At 42.9% G+C, this 22,545-nt stretch overlaps 1 protein-coding gene across 1 annotated transcript in view; it reads right to left on the bottom strand.

The window, feature by feature from the left end:
• Positions 1-228: 228 nt before the first annotated feature.
• Positions 229-22,545, bottom strand: part of LOC136718534 (deleted in malignant brain tumors 1 protein) — a 76,054-nt gene continuing 53,737 nt past the window's right edge. Inside the window, exons 37-53 of the mRNA XM_066696285.1 lie at positions 19,243-19,288; positions 18,556-18,854; positions 11,538-11,898; positions 10,319-10,633; positions 9,639-9,677; positions 4,949-5,263; positions 4,257-4,550; positions 4,102-4,170; positions 3,706-4,023; positions 3,383-3,421; positions 2,990-3,118; positions 2,778-2,876; positions 2,499-2,570; positions 2,113-2,199; positions 1,793-1,864; positions 1,438-1,524; positions 229-1,078 (exon numbers count right to left, since the gene is read on the bottom strand). Coding sequence (XP_066552382.1) covers positions 903-1,078; positions 1,438-1,524; positions 1,793-1,864; positions 2,113-2,199; positions 2,499-2,570; positions 2,778-2,876; positions 2,990-3,118; positions 3,383-3,421; positions 3,706-4,023; positions 4,102-4,170; positions 4,257-4,550; positions 4,949-5,263; positions 9,639-9,677; positions 10,319-10,633; positions 11,538-11,898; positions 18,556-18,854; positions 19,243-19,288 — 2,817 coding nt within the window. The 3' untranslated portion in view covers positions 229-902. The remainder of the gene's footprint in view (positions 1,079-1,437; positions 1,525-1,792; positions 1,865-2,112; positions 2,200-2,498; positions 2,571-2,777; positions 2,877-2,989; positions 3,119-3,382; positions 3,422-3,705; positions 4,024-4,101; positions 4,171-4,256; positions 4,551-4,948; positions 5,264-9,638; positions 9,678-10,318; positions 10,634-11,537; positions 11,899-18,555; positions 18,855-19,242; positions 19,289-22,545) is intronic.

The following is a 22,545-nucleotide window of genomic DNA, read 5'->3' as shown; positions in this document are numbered from 1 at the left end:
CACACCTGTGTCTTGGGTTTCATTGAAGGGGAATTGAGACAAGCAGCCTGACCTGTAAAAGCGTCTGTGAGGGTGTGTGCATGACGCATATAGCTAACTTGTGTAGCTGGGCTAGTGTACTCCCCAGGGTCCTGGGTGCTATAGCCTTGGCTTCTGTGTCTAGGTGTTACATATTTACCATGTACATAGACTGTAGTTAATCTGAAAAATTTGTTCTGGTCAGTTAAATAGTGATGCAAAATAAAAACTTTATTGAAATTCATATTAAAATATTAGCCCATTCAAAGGGGTACATTGAAGTCTATACATTAATATATTCAATTTTCAGCAAAGCCAAACATATAAAAGTATAAGAGGAATACAGACATAAAGCAGTTATGAGATCTGGGTTTCCAAGAAAGCATTATGTTCAAATACCTACAGCAACATTTACAGTGATGGCAAAATATCAAATTCAGAAACAATGAGACAGTTCTGTGAAAGTCTAATATGAATGAAGTTCAGAGTCAGAACATTTCAACTAAGGAATATGAATGGGATTATTTCCAGTATTTATTTTCTCCTGATTTGCAATGTGTTTTTTTACAACTGTATACACAGTGTGTATTCTTATTTACATCTGCGTACATCTTCTCAGTTTATTTAAATGTATTGTACCATGAGCATCCTAACTACTGCTGACTACAATAACATCTCATCTCTGATGGGAATCCATTACAGACATTGAACAGGTTGCTCTTACTTTTGCTTTCCTGGCGATAACACTATATTAATATATTGATAATGCTTTTATATGTTGTTATTCATGATCAATTAATATAATACAGATTGCTTATTAACTGCTCTGGATGTACCCTGACCAAAAAGTGTGAACTGACACTCTTCTGTAAACACTTGTGTGTCTAGACCTGCAGGTGGAGCCTCTTCCAGACGCCTCTGTCAGCATCACAGCGCCCGTCCTCTCCCAGAGACTCATCCCCGACATCATCGTAGTCAGGCCTGTCAGGGGCCGGGGGTCCTCCTTCAGAGGGCAGTGTGGCCAGGACAGTGTCCACTGCAGGAGCAGCGTGTGGGACACCTGCAGAGACGCACAGTGTCAGGGACAGGAAATGGATGGGCTCAAGAAGAGACTCAGGATCTAAAAATGAAAGTCAGGCCTCAGTCTAGCAGCTGTGATGAGCAGGAGATGAAGGTGTGAAGACCTCGGGGAGTGTGGGACAGAGCACCAGTGCAGGTGAACAGCAACATGAAACACTGTGCTGACATTTATACCTCAGAGACCCTGAGCTGATAATGGATAGAGCCGACACAGTCGTAAAGCTACAGGATTGGGATTGGTTGGTGACGGGCAATAGACAGGGACAGGGAGAGGCCTGTTGACAGCTGGTCCTGGTCAGAGAGAGCCCTGGGAAACAGGAGATTCATGTCATAACTCACCTGGCAAACCATCTGGCCTCTTGGTCACAGGGGCGGCATCATCACAGTCCTCTGGGGCCTCTTCTCTCACAGGGGGCCTAGATTCACCTAAACCAGGCAGAGAGGCATTGATTATACATCAGGACCAGCACTTACTTTGGCCATAGAAATAGCTGTTCACACTCATGCTTTACTTTAATCAGTTAATTAAAGAACATACAAGTTAGCAAAAGATTTTACAACCTATTACCTTGCCTAATTGAATTGACTAATGACTTCCACATCTGCTGTAGTCTTTATCTCTCAGTGTGATGAGGGATCAGACCCCTGACCCCCCACACCTGCACTGAGCTGCACTGACTCCAGCCCCTCTTACCTGTGACGGGGTCTCCCTCACTGCCCCCCACATCATCATACACAGTGGGCAGCTCATCAGGAAGGACACTCCCTGTGAACACAAGAGCAGTTCAATCACAAATATCATAATTTTCTACTTGAGACGTTTTGTTTGAGGTATTTAACATCTTTAACCTCTTTAGGTGCATTTAATAATATGATTATCTTACATCAAGTATATGTTTTGAATTGTTAAGAGGTACATTTCAATTTTTGGTGCATCAGTATACATTAATGTCATCCCATATATTCTTAAATCAGTATTTTCTGGGAAACGGGTGATTTCTTGTAATAACTCACCTGGCAAACCATCTGGGCTCTTGGTCACAGGGACGGCATCATCATAGTCCTCTGGGGCCTCTTCTGTCACAGGGGGCCTGGATTCACCTAAACCAGGCAGAGAGGCATTCAGTTCACACTGCGGCACTGACTTACCCTGGACAACTGGACTGAACCTGTTCTTAATAAGGATCCCTTGCTTTATCAACACAAACACAGTTATAAAACAGGTCTCCTGAAACACAATAGTGTGTGTAATTTAAGTCACTATGGATTGTACAGCTCCTACTGAGTGCTTTAACTCTTTAACTCTGTCTGATATGGGACCAGAGTGAGCCCTGGGCTGACGTCCCCATCCCTGACCCCCCACACCTGCACTGAGCTCCACTGACTCCAGCCCCCCTCACCTGAGATGGCGTCTCCCTCACTGTCCTCCACATCATCGTAGTCAGAGGGCAGCTCGTCAGAGAGGAGTCTCCCTGTGAACAGAGAGCAGGTTAGTCATATCTGCAATCATTAGAAATGAAACATTATATTTTCCATAAGAATAAGCTTTTCTGCATGGATTTTTGTATGTAGCAGAGCTGCTTTCACAGTCTTTAACATATGGAACATATGGTGATAATCAGTCATTAAAATGAGAATCCGCTTTTCATCGATCACATCTGAAGACTCTCTCCTCTCACCTCTCCTGGGGGCGCTGTAGGTTCCCTCTCTGGCCAGTTTGTACTCAATCTCCTCGTAGACGGCTTCATGCAGGGGGCCGACCTCCACCTCAGATAAGGCTGTGAGAGGAAATGCACACAGAGACACACAGTCACATCTCTCACTCGGCAACAAGTGCAGACTTTGGTGTAGTGTTTTATTTGAGTAGTGGGGACAACATTGATATGCCCACCTTTCTTCAGCTTCCTGTTCTGCAGCAGCTGCCCAACCAGTAGGGCCAGCACTACGAACAGCACAGCGCACAGCACCAGGAAGACCAGCGCTGGGATGTTGACGCCCTCCAGCAGTGGCTTTGTGTCAGCTGACAGACGAGAGAGAGGACAGTGAGGAGAGACGCAGAGACATGTTATACAGCACATATAAACCTCTCTCATCTGTGCTGCTGGGCTGTCACTTCTGTCACAAAGAAGACTAGACAGTGATCCCCCACTCCCATTATTACTGCCCTCTTCCAGACTGCCAGTGAAACACAGAGGAAAGGGAAAAGAGCATCACATCTTTATTGGGGATCGGAAGGGATCTCAGTACAGGGTGAGTCTATAAGAAGGATGGCTGTTTTATTTACCGTTTACCACTGTTGAGCTGATTGTTGCATTTGGCAAGCCTGGGGAATAAAAGGAAAACTTTAATTGACATATTTCATTCTGTAGGACACCCAGCATGAAAAGCAGATGTTTGAATACATTTACGCAGATCTTTAACTGTGCAATTCATTCAGTTGTTGTGTAGTGTAACGGTCAACATCACATTGTTGTGACAACAGTCAAAACTACAGAACTGCAAGGAACTGACAACTGGGCCATATTTAAACACAATCAGTTGGAAACTGTATGAAGGTGAGGTCAGTAGTGCTGTGGACAGCTGGGATCTGCTGCTCCTCCCTCTCACCTGCACAGATCACCCCTGCATCCTCCTTGTGCCGGCAGTCGCTCTGGTTCAGGGGAGAGTGACAGCAGTCCCACAGGTGGCGCTCACTGCCCGTGCAGGTCACCTCGTCCAGCCAGATGGCACCGCTGCCTCTCCCGAATGAAGAGTTTCGTTCTGTCACGATGCTCATCGCATCCCCACAGCCCAGCTGCCTGCAGACCACCTGGGCATCCTGCAGGTCCCAGGAGTCATCACAGACTGTCCCCCAGGAGCCCTCATAGCGCACCTCCACCCGGCCAGAGCAGTTATCGGGGCCAGTCAGCCGCAGCTCCAGGGGCTCTGGAAGAGAGCAGTGAGGTCACTGAAGGCCCTCAGCTCAAGGCTCTGAGTGACTGACAGTGTTGACCCTGAACTCACCTGGGCAGTGCGGCAGAGGCTGCTCTTCCTGAGATGGCACAGAGGGTCTGAGGACATCTTTCTTTTTAACTGAAAAGTAAACAAGGTATGAAGAAAACCTATACATATCTGTTTTGATGTTAAAATGGCTATTGAATTCACAGTAAGAGTGTTACCTGAGCAGCTGATCTCAGCTGCTTCTTCATCTGTGCAGTCATTCTGACCCCAGGCAGCAGAGGGGCACTGCCACAGTGTGGAGTCGTGTCGACGGCATTTAACTAAATCCAGCCATTTGACAGCAGTGCTGGACACATCCTGAACACGAACGCCGTCTCCACAGCCCAGCTGGCGGCAGATTACCGACACGGTTTCTTTCTCCATGCCATTGAAGCAGACGCTGCCCCAGGTGCCATTGTAGTAAACCTCTGCCAATCCAGAACAGCCTTCAGACAGTCTCAGTTGTTTGTGCTCTGTCAAGGCAGTGGGGAGAGTGACAAGATGAACAATACTTGATGACAACTATTCACATCATACAGAAAGGTGATATTGTTTTATCTGACTTATAAAAATGCAATTTCAGAGAGAGGATGATAAAAACCCCCTGTGGCAACTCTGTATCTCTGTAAAATTAGCTTACGTACCAATTTCAATAACAAAATAATTTACAAAATATGTAAATGCTGATAATAGTTAATCAAAAACATCTACCACATATGAAACCATTACTGCAATTTAACAAGCTGTAAAGAGTATCACATGAATAAACTTAAGCAGCAAGTTGGTTTTAAAATCTAAAAGATTTCATTTAACTTTTTACTTAACTTTCTTTTACTTCTTTATTTCCCAGTAACAGAGGCATCAGCTGTACCTGAACACAGGATTGTCACATCCTCCTTGTGTCCACAGTCATGTTGTCCCCACCCTGCTGAGGGACACTCCCACAGAGACGACTCGTTCCCCAGACAGCCCACCTCGTCCAGCCAGATGGGTCCAGTTCCCTGGCTGAGGGAGGCTGGCACTGGGGCGCTGAGGGCCATCCCACACTGGAGCTGCCTACACACCACCTGAGAGTCTGCCAGGTCCCAGGAGTCATCACAGACCGTCCCCCAGGAGCCACTGTGATACACCTCCAGCCTCCCAGCACAGGGACCTCCTCCCCCAGCCAGCCTGATGAGCTCGTGCTCTAATGGGGATGATTAAAGTGTCGCAGATTAATATGACAATCAGGGACTACAGATCAGGATACAAATCTAAAAACCTGCACAGCCTGAAAAATCAGTCCCATAAAGTGTTTTTTAACACAGAATTTAATGGAAGTGATCTGCAGCTGCCCATCGAGTCCGAGTGTTGAAATTGAGGCTTGTCTGCACTTTTGAGCAAAACTCCTCAGCTACACAAGCTGTTGACCATATTGTAATTAAGATGACTAATCTTGTAGGAGAAGGTAGAGAAGGAGTCTACTCCACGGAGCAGTCTCCCCACGGTTGTACCGCCCGCTCTATCCTGGGATCTCGACCTCTGTCGGCAGATTTTAATCCGTTCGACATGCCGAAAACAGCTCTCGACACCGAGCTTGTCGATCCCTTGATGTTGTCGACATCTTCCAACCCCACCGATCCCTCGACCCTTCCGTTGACACTGATCGACCTCGGCGATCCCCCGACCATGCTGTTCACATCGACCTAACTCAACGATTCCTCGACCATCGACCTCTTGACGAGCTCACGTTGACAACCTCGACTTGATCATCGAGGGGGACAGTCTCAGAGCAGAGGAGTTTTGGTGAAGTGCTTCTACCACGAGAGCTGTCGATATACTTGAAGGGTCTGGACGTGGATGATCTAGAGATGAACCTTCTCACAGGCATGAAGCCGAAAGGGGCTTTCCATCGCTGTTCCGGACGCCAGGGCAAGCTGTACTCGGACGATGGACACGATCTGTGCGTGCATTGCCTAGGAGAGGAACACGCCAGGAATGCGCTGACGGGAGAAGACGACTGTATACATTGTGCGGCTTTTACTTTTACAACGCGCTGTAGGAGGGCTAGAAACTCCCCGTCTGCCAGCTGTCACAGCAGAAGCTCCGCTCACCACTCCTCTGTGGGCTCTGCTCTGCGAGGGACTGTAGCGAGTGCTTCTCCAGGGCAGAGACCCTTGTCCTCATCTCGCTCCTCTTCAGCGAGAGTGCAGTCAGCTTTCCCCATCTCTATCTCCACCTCCACCTCCACCTCCTCACAGATGCACCCGAGAGGAGAGCACGCTCTCCAGATCCCCGAGGGCGAGACGCTCCCGCTCCTGATCGGCGAGGCACTCCGCGCCGCAGGAGACAAGAGACTGAAGGGATTGCGTCACTGATCAAAACAGTCGGGGTGCTGGCGGACAGCCTGGACTCTCAACAACAAATACTGAACACAACGGTGGCCCGTCTTCCGACTGGAGAGGAAGCGTCCCTGAAGGGGCGTGGCCACCATCGCCAACCCCCCCCCCACCCAACAGACTGACTGGACTCTGTCCTGTCTGGGCTTTGGGGTGCTATATGCGAAGGACTGTGCAGAGCCGCAAATCCGACCAGCTGTTTGTCTGCTACAGTTCCACCACCAGAGGGAGGGCGGTTTCAAAACAGCGACTGGCACATGGGGGACAGATGTGATCCGCCTCACCTATGAGACTGCTAATGTTCCCATGCCTGAACACATCTCAGCGCACTCAACGAGGGGACAGGCCACATCGTGGGCTCTTTTTCACGGTGCCACACTACAAGAACTGTGCAATGCTGCAACCTGGTCTGGCCAACAGACCTTCACAAGGTTCTACCGCCTCAACGTGGCGGACCAGCTGCGCCCAAGCTTGGGCTCCCAGGTACTTCAAGCTGCTAGCCCTCAGGTGCCGTGAGGCTCTGCTTTCCTTGTCATTGTGGGTTTAGGCTTAGTCAGGTGTCTGGACTCACGACAGCTCTGGTATAGTCTTCCCATTAGGTAATGGCTGTCTTTTGAATTGAAAGGGAACGATAGGTTATTATCATAACCCCGGTTCCCTGAAAAAGAAAGACAGCCATTACTCTTTAGGGGTTGCTCGGCCAGAAGACCTTCCTGATGAAGACATGGCAGGGAGCTGCAGTCAGGAGGAGACTTTTCACAGACGCTGGGAGCGGGTCTCTCCTGACAGCAGGGCCCCTATTGGGCAGCTTTGGTACATGTTTTCAATGATTGGCAAGGCAGAAGGCTCTTCCCATTAGGGAATGGCTGTCTTTCTTTTTCAGGGAACCGGGGTTATGATAATAACCTATTGTTTTCACATAAATTGAAACATTGTTATTACTAAGAAATTATTATTTAGTAAGCATGCACCAAATAACTGTGATTTAACTATAATTCAGCTATAGTTTGTAAATGCAGAGTAATTCAAGATAATGTTTTATTTAATTAGTTCACCGCAACCAGACTGGAAGAAGCGGTTATTGAAAACGGATGGATAGGTGGATTTGCTTAATTTTTTATGTTTAATTTACAAGTATTCAGACATAACCAGTTTTGTTTTAATTATTATATACATGTAGCGTTATGTTGGGTGTATTTGGATAAGAGCATTTGGGCTCTGAGCTGAAGCACTGATCTAAAGAAGACCTCTCCCCCCCCAAAGTTATCAGATTTCCTTAGCTCATCAGCTTGGAACAGGTTTGCATCAAAGTGACAGTTTTGGGGAGGATGGCACCGAGAAGAGGCCAAATAGTTTGGAATTCTGCTATGAGATGTCTGGAGAAAGGGGCCTGTAGGTGATAAAAACTCTTTGAAGTGGATGAGAGCCGAAATCCCGACATAGAGCTACGAACCCAGGCCAACCGGCATTTCCAAAAGATGGCATGGATTGACATCAGTCATAAATCAAGCCCCCCTCCAATAGGACACTGGGGGCTGAAACCGAAATCCAATCTCAAGAACTCAGGGACCAATCACCTATTGATCTGACAGACTATAAGGAACAGTGGACAGTCTTTCTATCTCTCTTTCTCTCTCACCTGAACCAGTAACTCGCTGCCACAGCTCAACCTGTAGCTCTGTTGCCCGAACCGGAACCAGAAACCAACCAAGTCTTTGCCGGCAACAGAAGAGTTAAACTGGGAGAAGGAGATTGAGCCGTACGAAGAATTCTTTTAAAGGACTTTATTAAATAAAGAACTTTACAGACTGCGCTGCCCGCCTGTGCCCACCTGATCAGTGGAGTTTTACAGCTGGACAATTGACTAAGTCGACTGTATACGAAAGTGTCAGTCATTTAAATAGCTATTTGAGTCTTAAGAAACTTGACCCTTGGAACAAACAGGGCCCTGCTTTCCTCAAAGACTTTGTCTTCAAGTAACTACGGTGGAACCCTGCTTACAAAGAAGATTTTGTGCACAACCTTGGAGCCTTCAAACCAGTGGAAAATCTGTTTGGAAAAGACTCTACTTTCGCGAAACCCCAACTTCCAGGTGCATCGACTGAGTGGAAGTTCTTGGACAAAGCCGAACCGGACTGCCTTTGTTCCAAACCACACGGACCTCGTGCCGTGTGCTGTTATCTGAGCCCGAAGCCAGAGAGGCCTCTCTGCGACGAAGTTCAGATAAGTTTAACAGTTTGGAGTTCATGATTCATGACATTTGAGAAATCAATTAGAAATGTTAATCTGTGATTCATAACTCTAGAATGTGTAATATCATTTAGTTTTCTTAAATATAAATGTGTGTTGCATTAAACTGTTTTGTTGATAATTTTAGAAATAAAATCTGTCAACGCCGAGAAATATCTTCTCATTCCTGTTTAACTGTTTAGTCTGAAATTGACACAAGTTAATAGACATTAGATTATTGGTGGCCCTGCCTATCCTTAATCATTGAATAATAATCAGTTAAGGGAAATTGTGGTAACAAGTAATGATAGGATCTTTCTCGGCACCTAAACGTAAATGAGACTGATATATATATAACGAGAAGTTACCTGACATAAATACTAACCTGCGTAGTTATTTAATGTCTGACTAATACTACTAACGAGAGACTCACCTTCGTCTTACTAACCAGTATTGTAATCAATGTGTTTATAACCTTTTTTGTTTAACGATTTGTGTTATCATATGCGATCCCATGGTCTTTGATTTGGTCACGGAAGTGATTCGTCTTTTTTTTCTAGTTTTTCCCTTTTGTATAATTAGTGTAGTGCTACATTTAGTCTTTGTTTTGAATAAATTTGACAATTTATATCTTTGGAATTGGTGTCTGCGTCCAATTATTACAGAAAATGAGTTCTACAAGATTCCAGGATTCGTGATAAGGTGATACTATAAATTCACTTCTTTCATTGAAATTTATAAGTGTACCTTACGCTACATACATACAATTCAAATTATACACTTATGATACAAACTGTTGTGTTCTTGCATCCCGTGTCTCACAATATTCATACGTAGACAGGAGTGAATGTGTCTGTGGCATCACAGGGGTGTGACTGAGCCATTCGACTCCTGTAACACAGAGCATTACACACCTTGAAAACTGGAATAGTACAAAAGGGTGGGATGTCCTACCTGCTTCTACTGAAGAGGTAGAAGTTGGAGATGGAAAACCTGGAACATGAATATGAAAAAAATATAATTTTAACATGCTGGCTGAGAAAGAAGCATCACAGTAAATCTGTAAAATACGAGCGTGTTTACATCTAATACACCCCACAATTATCTGAACTTTACGAGTGTAGTTTAGGTGAACACATTAGATATAATGTATTTTATGCCATACAACATCTATAAAAAGCACCTTCAATAAAGAAAATACAATACAAATATGTTAAAAAATAGCTACTCCTCACATTATTGCCTTTGGGGAATGTTTACTTTAACCTTCTTTTCATGAAGTAAAATGTTATTGCTAATGTTTGAGGCTGTGAAATGAAACAGAGAATGCATTTAATTTCCATACATTGGAGTGATGTAATTTGCATAAATAACAAGCCGCAATATATAAAATATTGCATATTAATCAGACCTGGATAATTAGGTGGAAGTAGATACAGGAGAGAAGATGTAAGAACTACACAGTAATGAAACTGTTATATTCTATTAGTGTGTATAAGTACTAGTCATTCAAACCTGAAACAAAATAAGACACAATGTCTTAAATCTCAACACGCAAACACTGCTTAAGTCAGATCAAATATAAATGACAATTTCTCCCTGTGTGTGTCAATGTTAAAGGTGGACGTTCTCACCAGAACAGATGACTCCTGCATCATCTCCATGGGCACATCTGGCTCGCCCCCATGAAGAGATAGCACAGTGTGACAGACGTGTCTCATTACCCTGGCACTCAAACACATCAGCCCATACTGAGCCACTGCCTTCTCCAAACCTGGCCTGTCCTGGAGCCGCTACAGCAAACCCACAGTTCAGCTGCCGGCAGAGAGCGCTGGCGTCTCTCAGATCCCAATAGTGACCACAGACTGTCCCCCATTCACTGAGGTACTGCAGCTCCACTCGGCCAGAGCAGGAGTCGGTGCCATTCACCAGCCTGAACCCTGTGTACCCTGAACACAAGAAAACCAGAATGAAGGACTCTCCAAAAGGAAGTTAAGAACACACTTAATTGCTTTATTTTGGAGTGATGAGATATTTAACCTTGTAGATCTGCATTTTTCCATCTTTCTTTTGTGAACACAAGGGACACAGCGATGTATTATTTGTCTTCTAGTTTCTATGAAGTAGTTTACACAACATCAACACTGACATCAGTCATGTATTCAGGCCATAATAATGTATAGACTAAATACAATAAATGCCTAGTTTCTTAAAGGACTTCAAATTACATACATTCTGAAGACTTTTCAGATTTGTCTTTATAGAAACCAAACACAGAGTCTCCCTCTTATCCTAAACCTGGTCCCTCAGAAACCACCACCTGTCTTTGACAAACACTAATTAAAGACAAAGCAAACCCTTAATTGAAAGCAGGTATTTCTGAGAAGGGCTCAGCTTGTCATTAAAAAAACAACAAAAAACAAAATGTTGCCTTCTGAGACATGTAGTCTATGATGACAGCTTCACAAAGCTACAACCAACACGATATTGGTTGAATTTGGTTTGAAAAGAGCAAAACAATCCAAATGCAGTTAACTTATCAACCAAAAGTCATCTGGTATCATATTAGTTTCTCAAACAAATTGCAGGATTTAGCATAAATATAGTGTATTATATGAAGTATCGTAACACAATATGGAGTATTAAAGATTAGAGATAATTTACAAATTGTGATATTTTTACACAGTATATTGTGTATTGTCAGGGTTAACTGAAATACATTTTCTTTCTCATGTATTGATAAAAATACTGCAGTAATTTGTAAATATTAATTTAGCTCTTCCATACTGTATCCCTCCAAGAATAACATTTACAGTTTCCTTGTTATAAAAGTAAAGAGGACTATGGTCCCACCAGTACAAGTGAGCCCCACATCACTGCTGTGTGAGCAGCTCTGCTTTGACCCGGCTGAAGTGGAGCAGCTGTGGAGCAAGGACTCCTGTCCCTGACACTGGAACTGCTTTGACCAGATTGAGCCCTGGCCCTCTCCGAAATGAGCCCCCCTGTGGATCGCTGCAGGAACTCCGCAGTCCAGCTCCCGACAGACCACCTCAGCATCCTGCCAGTCAAAGTCAGCGTCACACACGGCGGTCCAGCCATTAGTGGGATAGACCTCCACTCTCCCAGAGCAGAGACTTCTCCCATTCACTAGCCTCACAAAACCTGGAATCACAAAACTCCAGACTGTTAGTGTAGGACTACATGCACATGGTACCTGTTTAATTGATTTACTTTACATTGAAGAATGAGCGTTACAGATGCATGCTCACAATATGTAAAGCATAGACACAAGTATTACAGTATTACTTGAGCTGTTACATTTTCCACAGGATGCTGTTGAATCCAAAAGGATCCTGTAGTGAATCCTTGTGTTCCTCCTATAGGTAGAGTCTTGCATTTTCCTTCAATTGTTTTTAACCTGTAATTGATTAGTTATCCTACATGTGTCTTTGTAGCGGTGATGTTCTGCGTCATATGCAGTTTCAAGTGTTTCAGCATTTCCTATGACAGTAAGGTTAGTTGGAAAAGGTGTTGTGTAGTTGCGAGGTAACGGGCAGTTAGACTACGGTACGGATTGCTAGCATGAGCGCAACGTCAAGCGTCTGGTCTGCCCTTCTCTCTCTCCCGTCTTTCTGTTGGCAATATTAGCCTCTCCAGTTCAACTAACTAGAAAAAGAAAACAATTATGATTATTTGTGCCCATTCAGTAATTGATTCATTTAAAGAAAAGCTCTATTTGTGACTTTATATTAACCATGCATAAATATAGGATCCCATTATATCAGGGGTTTTCAAACCGGTCCTGGAGTAACCCCTGCCCTGCTGGTTTTTGTTCCAATCTAGATCTTAATGGCTTCATTGAATGGTATATTGCTCTGTTAGGGCAATTAAGGATTCGATTAAGCAATTAAGACCTCAGTTGGAACACAAACCAGCAGGGCAGGGGGTATTCCAGGACCGGTTTGAAAACCACTGCATTATATTATTACAATACATAATATATACCATATTTCAACGTGGGTTATTGTAAAAGCTCTTCCATACTTTTGTAAAATATATAAAAGGACCTAGAGGAAATATGTGGCCATGATCATTAACAAATGGTTTCTGCATAAATAAGACATATTACAGTTAAGCCACCAAGTCTCCTCATGGGACAGAATCATAATAGACCTTAATCTGACAACCAATCCAACAGTCTGTGTTACAATGACAAAGAAAACATAGAGGCAGTTTAATAAGGTTCAGTCTGTCCAAATGTATTAAAAAATGTATTGAAGAAACAACTATTTTCTTACACAATTTAAAAAGTAAATTCTAAGCAGATTATTACTTCAATTAAGGTTCAGTTAAGTAATTGAGAGCTCGGTTGGAACAAAAATCAGCAGGGTAGGGGGTCTCCCAGGACCAGTTTGGGAACCACTGCCATAGCGCATAAATATTACGCAGGAGTCACAGTCACTGGTGTCCTTGTGGCTATAAAGATCCAAAGCATATCGGAGGGGTGAACCAGTGGGGACCATTGTGGAGGGGGTTAAACAGATCACACTCGAACCTTACACTGTCACTCTGTGCTGGACTCCGTCTCAGAGGTACTGAGCTGAGACTCAACAGCACAAGCTTTCCTGTTTGTTACACATCACAGGCTGGAGCTGCTCTCAAACCTCACCTGCGTCACTGCAGGCTGTGGCCTCATTGTTAACGGTTTAGTGCTCTGTGCCCTACATTTCAAGATTCACCGTGCTTCACTGGTATTTTAACAAATCTGGTTCAGTTAAAAATATTTAAAACGGTGCAGTTATAATGCCCAGCTGTACAATCACAGAGAAATCTGAGCCTGGATTCTGTTCATCTTCTTGTTTCAGGAGCGTTAACTTTCACCACAGACAGTTACTTAAACGGTGACGCTGCTTCGTCAGATATAATGTTTTAAGAAACACACCAACTGAAATGCACTTCTCCAAGTAGGAACTGTGAGTCAGAACTTCAAACTAAACCAGAAACAATGCCGACACAAACAGCTCAAGATCCAGAAATGTCACCACCTGGAACTGCAGTGAAACCATCAAACAATACATGAATGACTTTGGTCTGGTGACAGTGAGAGACTTCAAAACCCATCAGCAAAATTATACACATATTTCTCACAACAAACTCCAGCTAATACTAAATGTCACCATACTACTATATCTGACCATGCACCGATTAGTTTTGATTTATTAAGTTTCATTCGAGGGCCGCATACAGATGTGCTCATCCTATTTATAATTCACTGTCAATTGAACACTCAATGTTAAAGTTATAATTATACTGATTTTTTAACCTTTACGATTATTCAAAACACACATCTGACCGGACTGCTGCTCTGAGGGCCTTGCTTTGTGTAGGAGACCTGACTATGCGGTCAGTGTGCGGTGTGATGTGCTGTGTGCAGATCTTCAGTGTGCGCTTGGACGTGCGGAGCTTCATCACTGACGCAGCTGGTCAGCAGGTCTGCGCTTCTCACACAGAGGACCGGCAGCGCGCAGGCGCTCTGTGTACCGGCACTGTAATAAGGGCGGCCACTGCAGCGCCACCGGACCTGAACTCCGCCTTCAGCGCGTCATTGATCACGACTGGATCAATTAAAACGACCTGCACACTGCGATCTCCGAGGTCTTGTTAAGAGCATGCAGGTTATCCTGTTGTAATTGCACAGCGAGCAGCAGTCTTAATCAACGCAAAAGAATAATCGAAAATAGCAGTTTAAACCGAACACACTAATGGTAAAATATAATCAATCATACGTGAAATCAATCACCGCTAAACTCTCCTTGCAAACGAGGCATGCAGGTTTGAAACTCTGCTCCACACACAGATATTCCCACTCCCAGCTTTCCTCAAATACTCTACCTTCCTTGTCGATTTTTCTTTCTTGGACATTTTGAGTTGAGTTTATGCAGATGATATTACACTTTACCTTCAAAACCCCTTTCCTCTCTGCAGGAAGTGTTTAAGGTTATGAACACATTCTCTCTCATATGTGATTATTCCATGAACTGGACTAAATCAGCGGTTTTACCCATGACCAGTCAGAGCTGGAGTCGTGCACTTCAGACACAACTCACAGTGCCTTTATCCTCTGGTAATATCACATCTGTATCAACATCTCAACCAGGCTATCAGAGCTCTTTCATCTCAACTGTATTCCTCCATTAATGTCCGAAGAAGAACTGAAACACTGGGTGAATCTTCCCATTTCCCTTATTGGATGAATAGCTGCCATTAAAATGACCATCCTCCCTAAAGTAAATGAGCCGTTTCAAATGACCGGTACAGCCAGCATCACACTGGTTTTACAATTTCAACTCCATCATTACAAAATATAACTGGAAAAATAAATCTCCTCTTATCAAATTGGCAACATTACAAAAACACAAATCCTGTGGAGGACCTGATGCACCAATTCTGATTTATGATTGTCTTCCTTGGTTGGTGAAGCGACGGTCGCTTATCTAGGTGCAGGTTGGGCGGCTCAGGTTCGTCCTCTTGCCGCTCAGGTCTCCGCTATCACGGCTTGTCCTGCACCCACCACCCGGCGTGAGCGGCGCAGGGTTCAGGGATGACTGGATATTACCGCCGTTTGTGCGGGACCTTTTCCACCGTGTTGCCCCTCGGACTAATTTACTCAGCGCGTCTCTTTCTGCTGCTCAGATGAAGGTCAGTGAGCTTTTGCAGCTGCAGGCGCTGCTTTGTTCTCCGCTTCTCTCTGCCCCAGACTTTTCTAAACCATTGAAACTGCAGGTCGATGCGATGTTGGTGCTGCTGCTGTATTGTTGCAGGAAAATGTGGACGGTCTTGATCACCCTGCCTGTTGGTTTTGGCGCAGATGTAATAGCGGTCAGTCCCGTTACTGCACTATTGAACAGGAGACTCTTGCCGTATTGCTCGCCTTACAACATGTTGAAGTGCATGTTGGCTCTGGCGTTGTCCCAGTCGTTATTGTTATACCTGCGGGTTTCGTGTGTATTGTTTGTGCGCATCTTCTCTGTGTCGATCCCACTGTCACATCCCTGTAGTCAGCCTGGGGAGGCCGAGGTAGGTAGGTAAGACCCCAGGGCCGACATATTCATCACGCAGGGTTGGGTTTTGTCGAGACACAGCAGCCTAGTCCATCGCAGGGAGCCGCAGTGTGTGTTTGTGGGCTAGACTATGTGGCTGCTGCCGTAAGGGCTTCAATAGCTTGGGTTTGTTCATTTCTTTGATTTGGCCCCCGTGTTCGTCCTCCCTTTGGATCTGTGTATTTGTTCATTATGGTTTTATCCGGGGTATTTGTCATGGCCCGGTCTTCAGTGATTGTGGTCCCAGCACTAAATCTGTATGATTTCACAGCATTGTCCGTGACCCCTCTGTGTCCCACTGCTCGCTCCTCTCAGCGCACTTTCCCCATCGCTTGTGCGGCGCGTTATGTTGCGATTCCGCAGCACTTTCTACCCCCAGATCCTAGACCAACAAGGGGGGCTCATAACACTGTCTAGCAACACACCTGCAGTTCATTATCAAGTGATCAACCACGACCACCGTCACAATTCATGGATAGATATTGAACAATCAGAGTGTTCAGAGATCTGTATAGGTGACCTCCCAATTATGACCAAATCCATTAAAACATCCTTGCTTTAAAAATATGCCTCTCTCTACAACTCTGACAGCTTGACGGAAAATAAATACACTAGTTATACCATGACACCCTGTAGATTTACACCTATATTTTACAATCCAAGTTCTTGATAAATAAAACACCCATTACTTCTACAATATGGAAACAAAAAGGCATCACTCATTTACATCACATTTGATCCAGAAGTATGGTATCAGTAAAGAACAGGATTTAGCATATTTACAAAGAAGACACACCGAGTGTCTGCTTTTTTCTGCAGCTCTTCACAATGGCATTCATTCTGGATTGTAGCATCCCAGTCTCTCAACATTATGTTCACTAGGTGACCTCTCAGATATCAACACATTATACCAATCTCATTCCTGTGTCTCTAACTATCGCCAAGAAATCAATGCTATTGAACTGGAAAACAAACAAACAAACCTCAATACTACACACTGGCAGAATCTAATGACAGATACATCTCATCAGGAAACATGTCTGCACTCCACACATCTCAGATTAGAAATGTTCAATACAACCTGGACACCTGCAGTTTTATATGTGAATGTATCCCTAGATTAATGCCACAAACCCAAGTATGATCATATCAAATAACACAATAAAACAGACCACACAACGCAACACACAAACAAAACGATACGGGTGTATTTCCCTCCTGACCATTCCCAGTTTCCTCCAGCAGATGGCAGTGTTACCCTCGTTTAGTTCCGCTCCCTCCAGACTTGCAGTAAATCAACGAGTCATTTGATTGATTGATTGATTGATTGATGAGCCCACCTGTCTCTCATCACCCGCACATCAGCGCAGATCCAAAGCACAGCGATCATTTTAAAAGCGATATTGAAGAAGCTGCTCTCCAGAGATTGTGCCAGGATTTGGGAGAGTCATTCAGTTGTTGATCAAAAATGTACTCATATATCATGTTCTATTTAATTTATTTCATCTCATTACTAGACTATATTCAGTATAGGATACAGATGTGTGCATACAATAATAATAAGGTAATATGCTGTGGCCTTTGGTTTGCTAATGATGTAGCCAGCCTGCTGCTGCCACTTTATTGTGACCTGATTGACAATAAGATCCCTACAGACATATGTAAATAAGTAACACTTCTCTAATTAAGATCATGTCCATTTTAACAAGACATGAGTCCAGTGTCACGAGTTTGTGGTGCAGTCAGTTCTGCTGAAGTATTGGGAGGTGGGATCAATGTTTTATGCCAAGATCAGTGAAAGTCAGTCTGACGTTAATGGAGAGAATCTGTGTCTCCTACCTGAACAGATAACTCCGGCATCATAGCTGTGGGAGCCCATCTAGTTGACTACAGTCGTATCAGAAATCTCAGTATTATACAGACTCCGGGGGGTGGACTAACACTTTCTGTGAAGGGTCACTAAAGTTGGGTTACCCACTAAAATGGGTTACAGACAAGAAATGCACATTAAAATACAACTTCTGTGCTGTAAATATGATCGTACCCCTAATACGATTATAAAACCAAACCGACACTTTCGGAAAGATATTACAAATAGGTAAACAAGCACTTTTTACAATTCAATATGATTTCTAAGCATTTCTGCCCCGAGTTTCTTCTCCGATTGTAAAACAGACTAGAGAACATATCAGTGCTGCTGTCGGACTGTGTCTGTGTCTCTTGTGTCTCTGAAACTCATTTGAAATACCGGATACCCAACATCCTCAGACTTCTTTGGTTAGGGGAGTAAACAGGGAGAGCAGAGACAGCTGCAGGACAGTGAGCATTAGAGAAGCTCAGACCCCCCTCTCTAATCTGTGTGAGAAACAAACCGAACCACTCCCGAACAACTGGTTTAATGAACTAGATTTACTCGAACTACAGTATTTATTTTCAAACTGTTCAATATGAACATCACAGTTTTTAAGGAGTGCACTGGGCGCAGGTCGTGCCCTGACTGTAAACCAGTGTAATGTAATGGAGGAGAGCGCAGACGGAACCGGTTGTCCTCTCTGTGTCCTGTGTTTCAGTCACGCTGCTGCACAAGAACCGCCATCCTGTTTGATGAAGCTGTATTTGAAGGGGATTTCGTATTGAACTAACTGTTAATACAGAGGGTATAAATACACTAGTGCATGAATGTGTGATTAAATAAATAAATGCACCGTTACATTTGCACGTATATTATAATTACAAAACACGTAAATGTCTGGCTTACCAGAGCAGATCACTCCAGCATCCTCATAGTGACCACAGTTTTCATTGCCCCATCCCGGTGATCCACACTCCCTCAGAGCAGACTCCTGCCCTGTACAGGAAACACGATCCAGCCATGTTGGTTCAGCCCCTTGTCCAAAGTGAGCTAAGGGTAGCGCTGATAGAGCAGCTCCACAGCCCAGCTGTCTGCACACCACTGCAGCATCCTCTATATCCCAGCGATCATCACACACTGTCCCCCAGCGTCCTTCATGCACAATCTCCACTCTCCCAGCACAGGGGCTGCCACCGTCCACCAGCCTCACATCAGCGCCTGCAGAGAGAGTCCCCAGTCACACAATCACAGTCAGTCCAGAGATATAAAGAGATGCACTACTCTTACATGAACACAGACACCAAAGACAGGCTTGAGGAAGAGCAGGCGCTGGATGGAAGAGGATCAGTGGGACAGTATGAACAGACAGCAAGATCAAGACAGAGGTGCTACAGCAATCAATGGGGATACAGGCACCGAGTTTGGAAATTGCCACCGTCAGATAAAATCACTAATATTAAAACAGCTGCTTTTATTTTATAGCTGCATTCTAGGCCAGGGTTCGTCATAATTAGCAGACGCTGTTTTCTCCGGTAAGAGCGCGGGGGCTGACGGCGCAACTAAACGCACTATATTGTTTGCGGGAGAATTGATCAACGCAACTAACGGGGACCCGGGGCGTCGTTAGACCTGCGCTTCCGGGCCTTTTTGTACTAGAACCCAGGGCAGAAGAGCAGACTCGGCAGCTGATGCGTAATTTACTATCGATGTAAAACAGGTGCAAATAACACCTGTGTTACTAACGGAGGAAGTAGTGCATGGAAGAGCTGGCGGTCCGGATTTTCTTCCCTTTCAGGTGCACCGAACAAGATCAATCAAATCACATTTCACAGCAGTGTTTCATTTACTGAGCCATCAGGAGCCAGTAAGACACCGCTTATTGTAATTATGATTGACAGGCTCCTTAGAAAATAAAACGGCAATGAAGTGGCTAAAAACATCATTAAACATGAAAGGAAACTTAATGAAGGAGGAAAAAAAAACTAAAATCATGAAACCATTTTGTGACCGGGTGTTACATCTATATAAAATACATTACATTAACTGCACTGGAGTATATGACTGGGACTCAGACCTTACAGGCTGTATCTTCCAACTTTTGTACTATCAGACCATTCATTTATTTAGCTTGTCTTTTTAATTATGTTTCGTAGGTTACTGTACATTGTTTTCTGTTTATTTTAAGTTACATGTAATATCTTAATGTTTCAGTACATCCAGGCCAATATATAGGATAGTTATCTGTAAACTAATTTAGAGTGAAAACTAGAAGGGCATTGGCTGCTTTAAAACAATTAGCTTTCAGATTAACTGTTTAATGATGATTTTGGACATCAATGTGATGCCAAGACAGCACTGACATCACTGTGTCTCCCGTTACACCATCACAGCACAGACCCCACACACCTCCAGTCAATACAGCTTGGGCCCGTCGCAACGCCAAGCATTACACCACTGACCATTACAGCACCAGCCCTTAATCACACAGCCCATTCACCAGGACACACAATACAGAGCAACCCTAGTAAAAAGCAACTGATTGTGAATTTATTTATTAATGATTCTTTTTCTTAAGAGTTTTTCACTTGCAGCTTAATTAAGTGTATACAAATATATCAGTTCAGTCACCTTTTATCTAGCAATGCACCAGTTCACGTTTATTTATTTGTTTGTATGTTTATGACAGATACCTGAATTCTGAATTGGATAATTGTATCTCAATTAACACCACTCGCTAATCATCAAACAAAAAAAAGAACAAAGAATATCAAATGACGGCATAAATGCTTAAGTTACAGAAATAGAGAATAAACCAAAAATATACAGCCATATTAGTTACAGGTCTATGATGTCAAGGCATTTTGATACGTGGATTGTTTTGTGTGATAATATAAAAGCATTTTAATTCAGTCTGTACCAAGTCAGTATATGTACTGTATATAATATACTGTATATAAAAGATAGTGTATATAGAGTACATAGTGCCTGCCTGTTCAAGAAAAGACAATTACATATAAAATGTCAGCCCTCCAAATTTTGGCAAGCAAATAATTAACTCACTTATGACAAACCTGGGGCACTTCTCCATACTACAAAGATTTAAAAAAGCAAACAAAGAATAACCTCCAACAAATATTTGTTCATGTTTTGCAAGTCAGCTAACCTCAACTTCAATATATATTTCTGCATTATATGTATTTGTGGATTGTATGTAATACAGTGCTTCATACCATTAGCATGAAAACCAGATAAGCATTATCATGTCTGGGAGCTCACTGGCCTGCACTGTCCTGAGCTCTGCATGTATATGTGTGTGTATGCGTGAATACGTGTGAGTGAGTGTGTAATTAAATGTAATCCTTTGCTAATGAACCTCGTACGTCTGTGCTGTGTGCGCTGAATTAGTCACTTTATTTGCACTTTCTAGACATTTTCGGCACCAACAAACAAACAATGATCATCAAGTTATGAATTGACACCAAATGAGCACGTTAGGTCGATTGGCCTCCTCTCGTTTGTAAACTTTCTTAGGTTTCTTATGTTTCTTACAGGTTGTTTCAACAGCACATTGTTGTTTTCTTCCAAAACATTTTTACTACAAAGAACAACATTTACATCACTAAATCTAATCTCAGCTCAGGACAGCAGGCAGCCAGGACGACCTCGTGGCACACCAGGGATAGGACTTTCACTATAATTAGCTGTTTGGGACGTCTCAAAATATATCAGTTCAAAACTACCCATCTTTTTAATACTAATTTACTGAGTTCAGGACAATGCGGGGGCAGCCAGCGCAGGCCAAACACTACACACATGACAAACCACACATGAACACAGGATAAATTAGAAATGAGTGGACAGTTGTCCCCTAAATTAATATATATACTTATGTTCATGTACATTGACATTCTGCACAAAAAACATATTTAGCACATTTATTGAGAAACTGTATTGCATGTTCATTGCTGTCATACAGATTGGGATTTGTTATTAAGAAGTGAATTACACATGTAGGATATTAATTTCATTCCAAAATTATTATTTTGTTGATGTTTTACAAATATTTATTTTCTATTTTAAAAATGTGTATAATATATGCTTAATTAATTACTGAGATAACTGTAAGTTAAAGGTAAGCGTGTCTGCTAATAAATTAAAAATAATACATTTATTTTTCAATTAGTGCCAGAGAAACCTATATCTAGACTCTGGTAAAGTTATCTGTATCTCACAGACAATAATAATAATAATAATAATAATAATAATAATAATAATAATAATAATAATAATAATAATAATAATTGGAGATTGGAAGATTTGTACTTCAATAACACATTGCTATTAGCTTATATTGAAAGCATTTGCATTAATTGGGAGATGTATGGATGTAATCAGTAATTACTTATGTAGATACAATGTATTTATATGTAGTTAAAATGCATGTAATATATATAACTTTACATCCATTGAATGTAAAGTATTATTGTATTTTATTTGATATCCTGAGCAGTATTTATAAACAAAAATAAACATTTCACATGTGTTAAAAAAACAGCAGCAATTACAATATTTAGAGATACATTTGCAACTTGATTCAGTAACTTAGACGCACATGTTTTCATTGTTCACCCCCAAAACCCCAGAGTAACCCATTCAATTCTATACATTTTTTAAATTATTAAAATCTGAGGCTTGTGTGTCACAATGTAAACACTTTAAACACACTATCCTAAAAACAAAGCACCCTGTGTGCCAGTTCTGTAGCCATGCATCCCTAAGCTTATCTCTGAGAACCCAAGCTATAGAGCTCAGAGTGTTCGAGTCCATCGGGGGGACATTTATCCAAAAGTACATTTACAGTAAAAAAGCAGCTGTATTTCAAATAAGGACAGATACTAGCTGAATACTT

This window comes from Amia ocellicauda, chromosome 22 (assembly GCF_036373705.1).
Source record: "Amia ocellicauda isolate fAmiCal2 chromosome 22, fAmiCal2.hap1, whole genome shotgun sequence".
NCBI classification, from domain to species: Eukaryota; Metazoa; Chordata; class Actinopteri; order Amiiformes; family Amiidae; genus Amia; species Amia ocellicauda.
The sequence above is the reverse complement of the archived record's forward strand: the minus strand, read 5'-3'. Positions and strand labels throughout refer to the sequence as shown.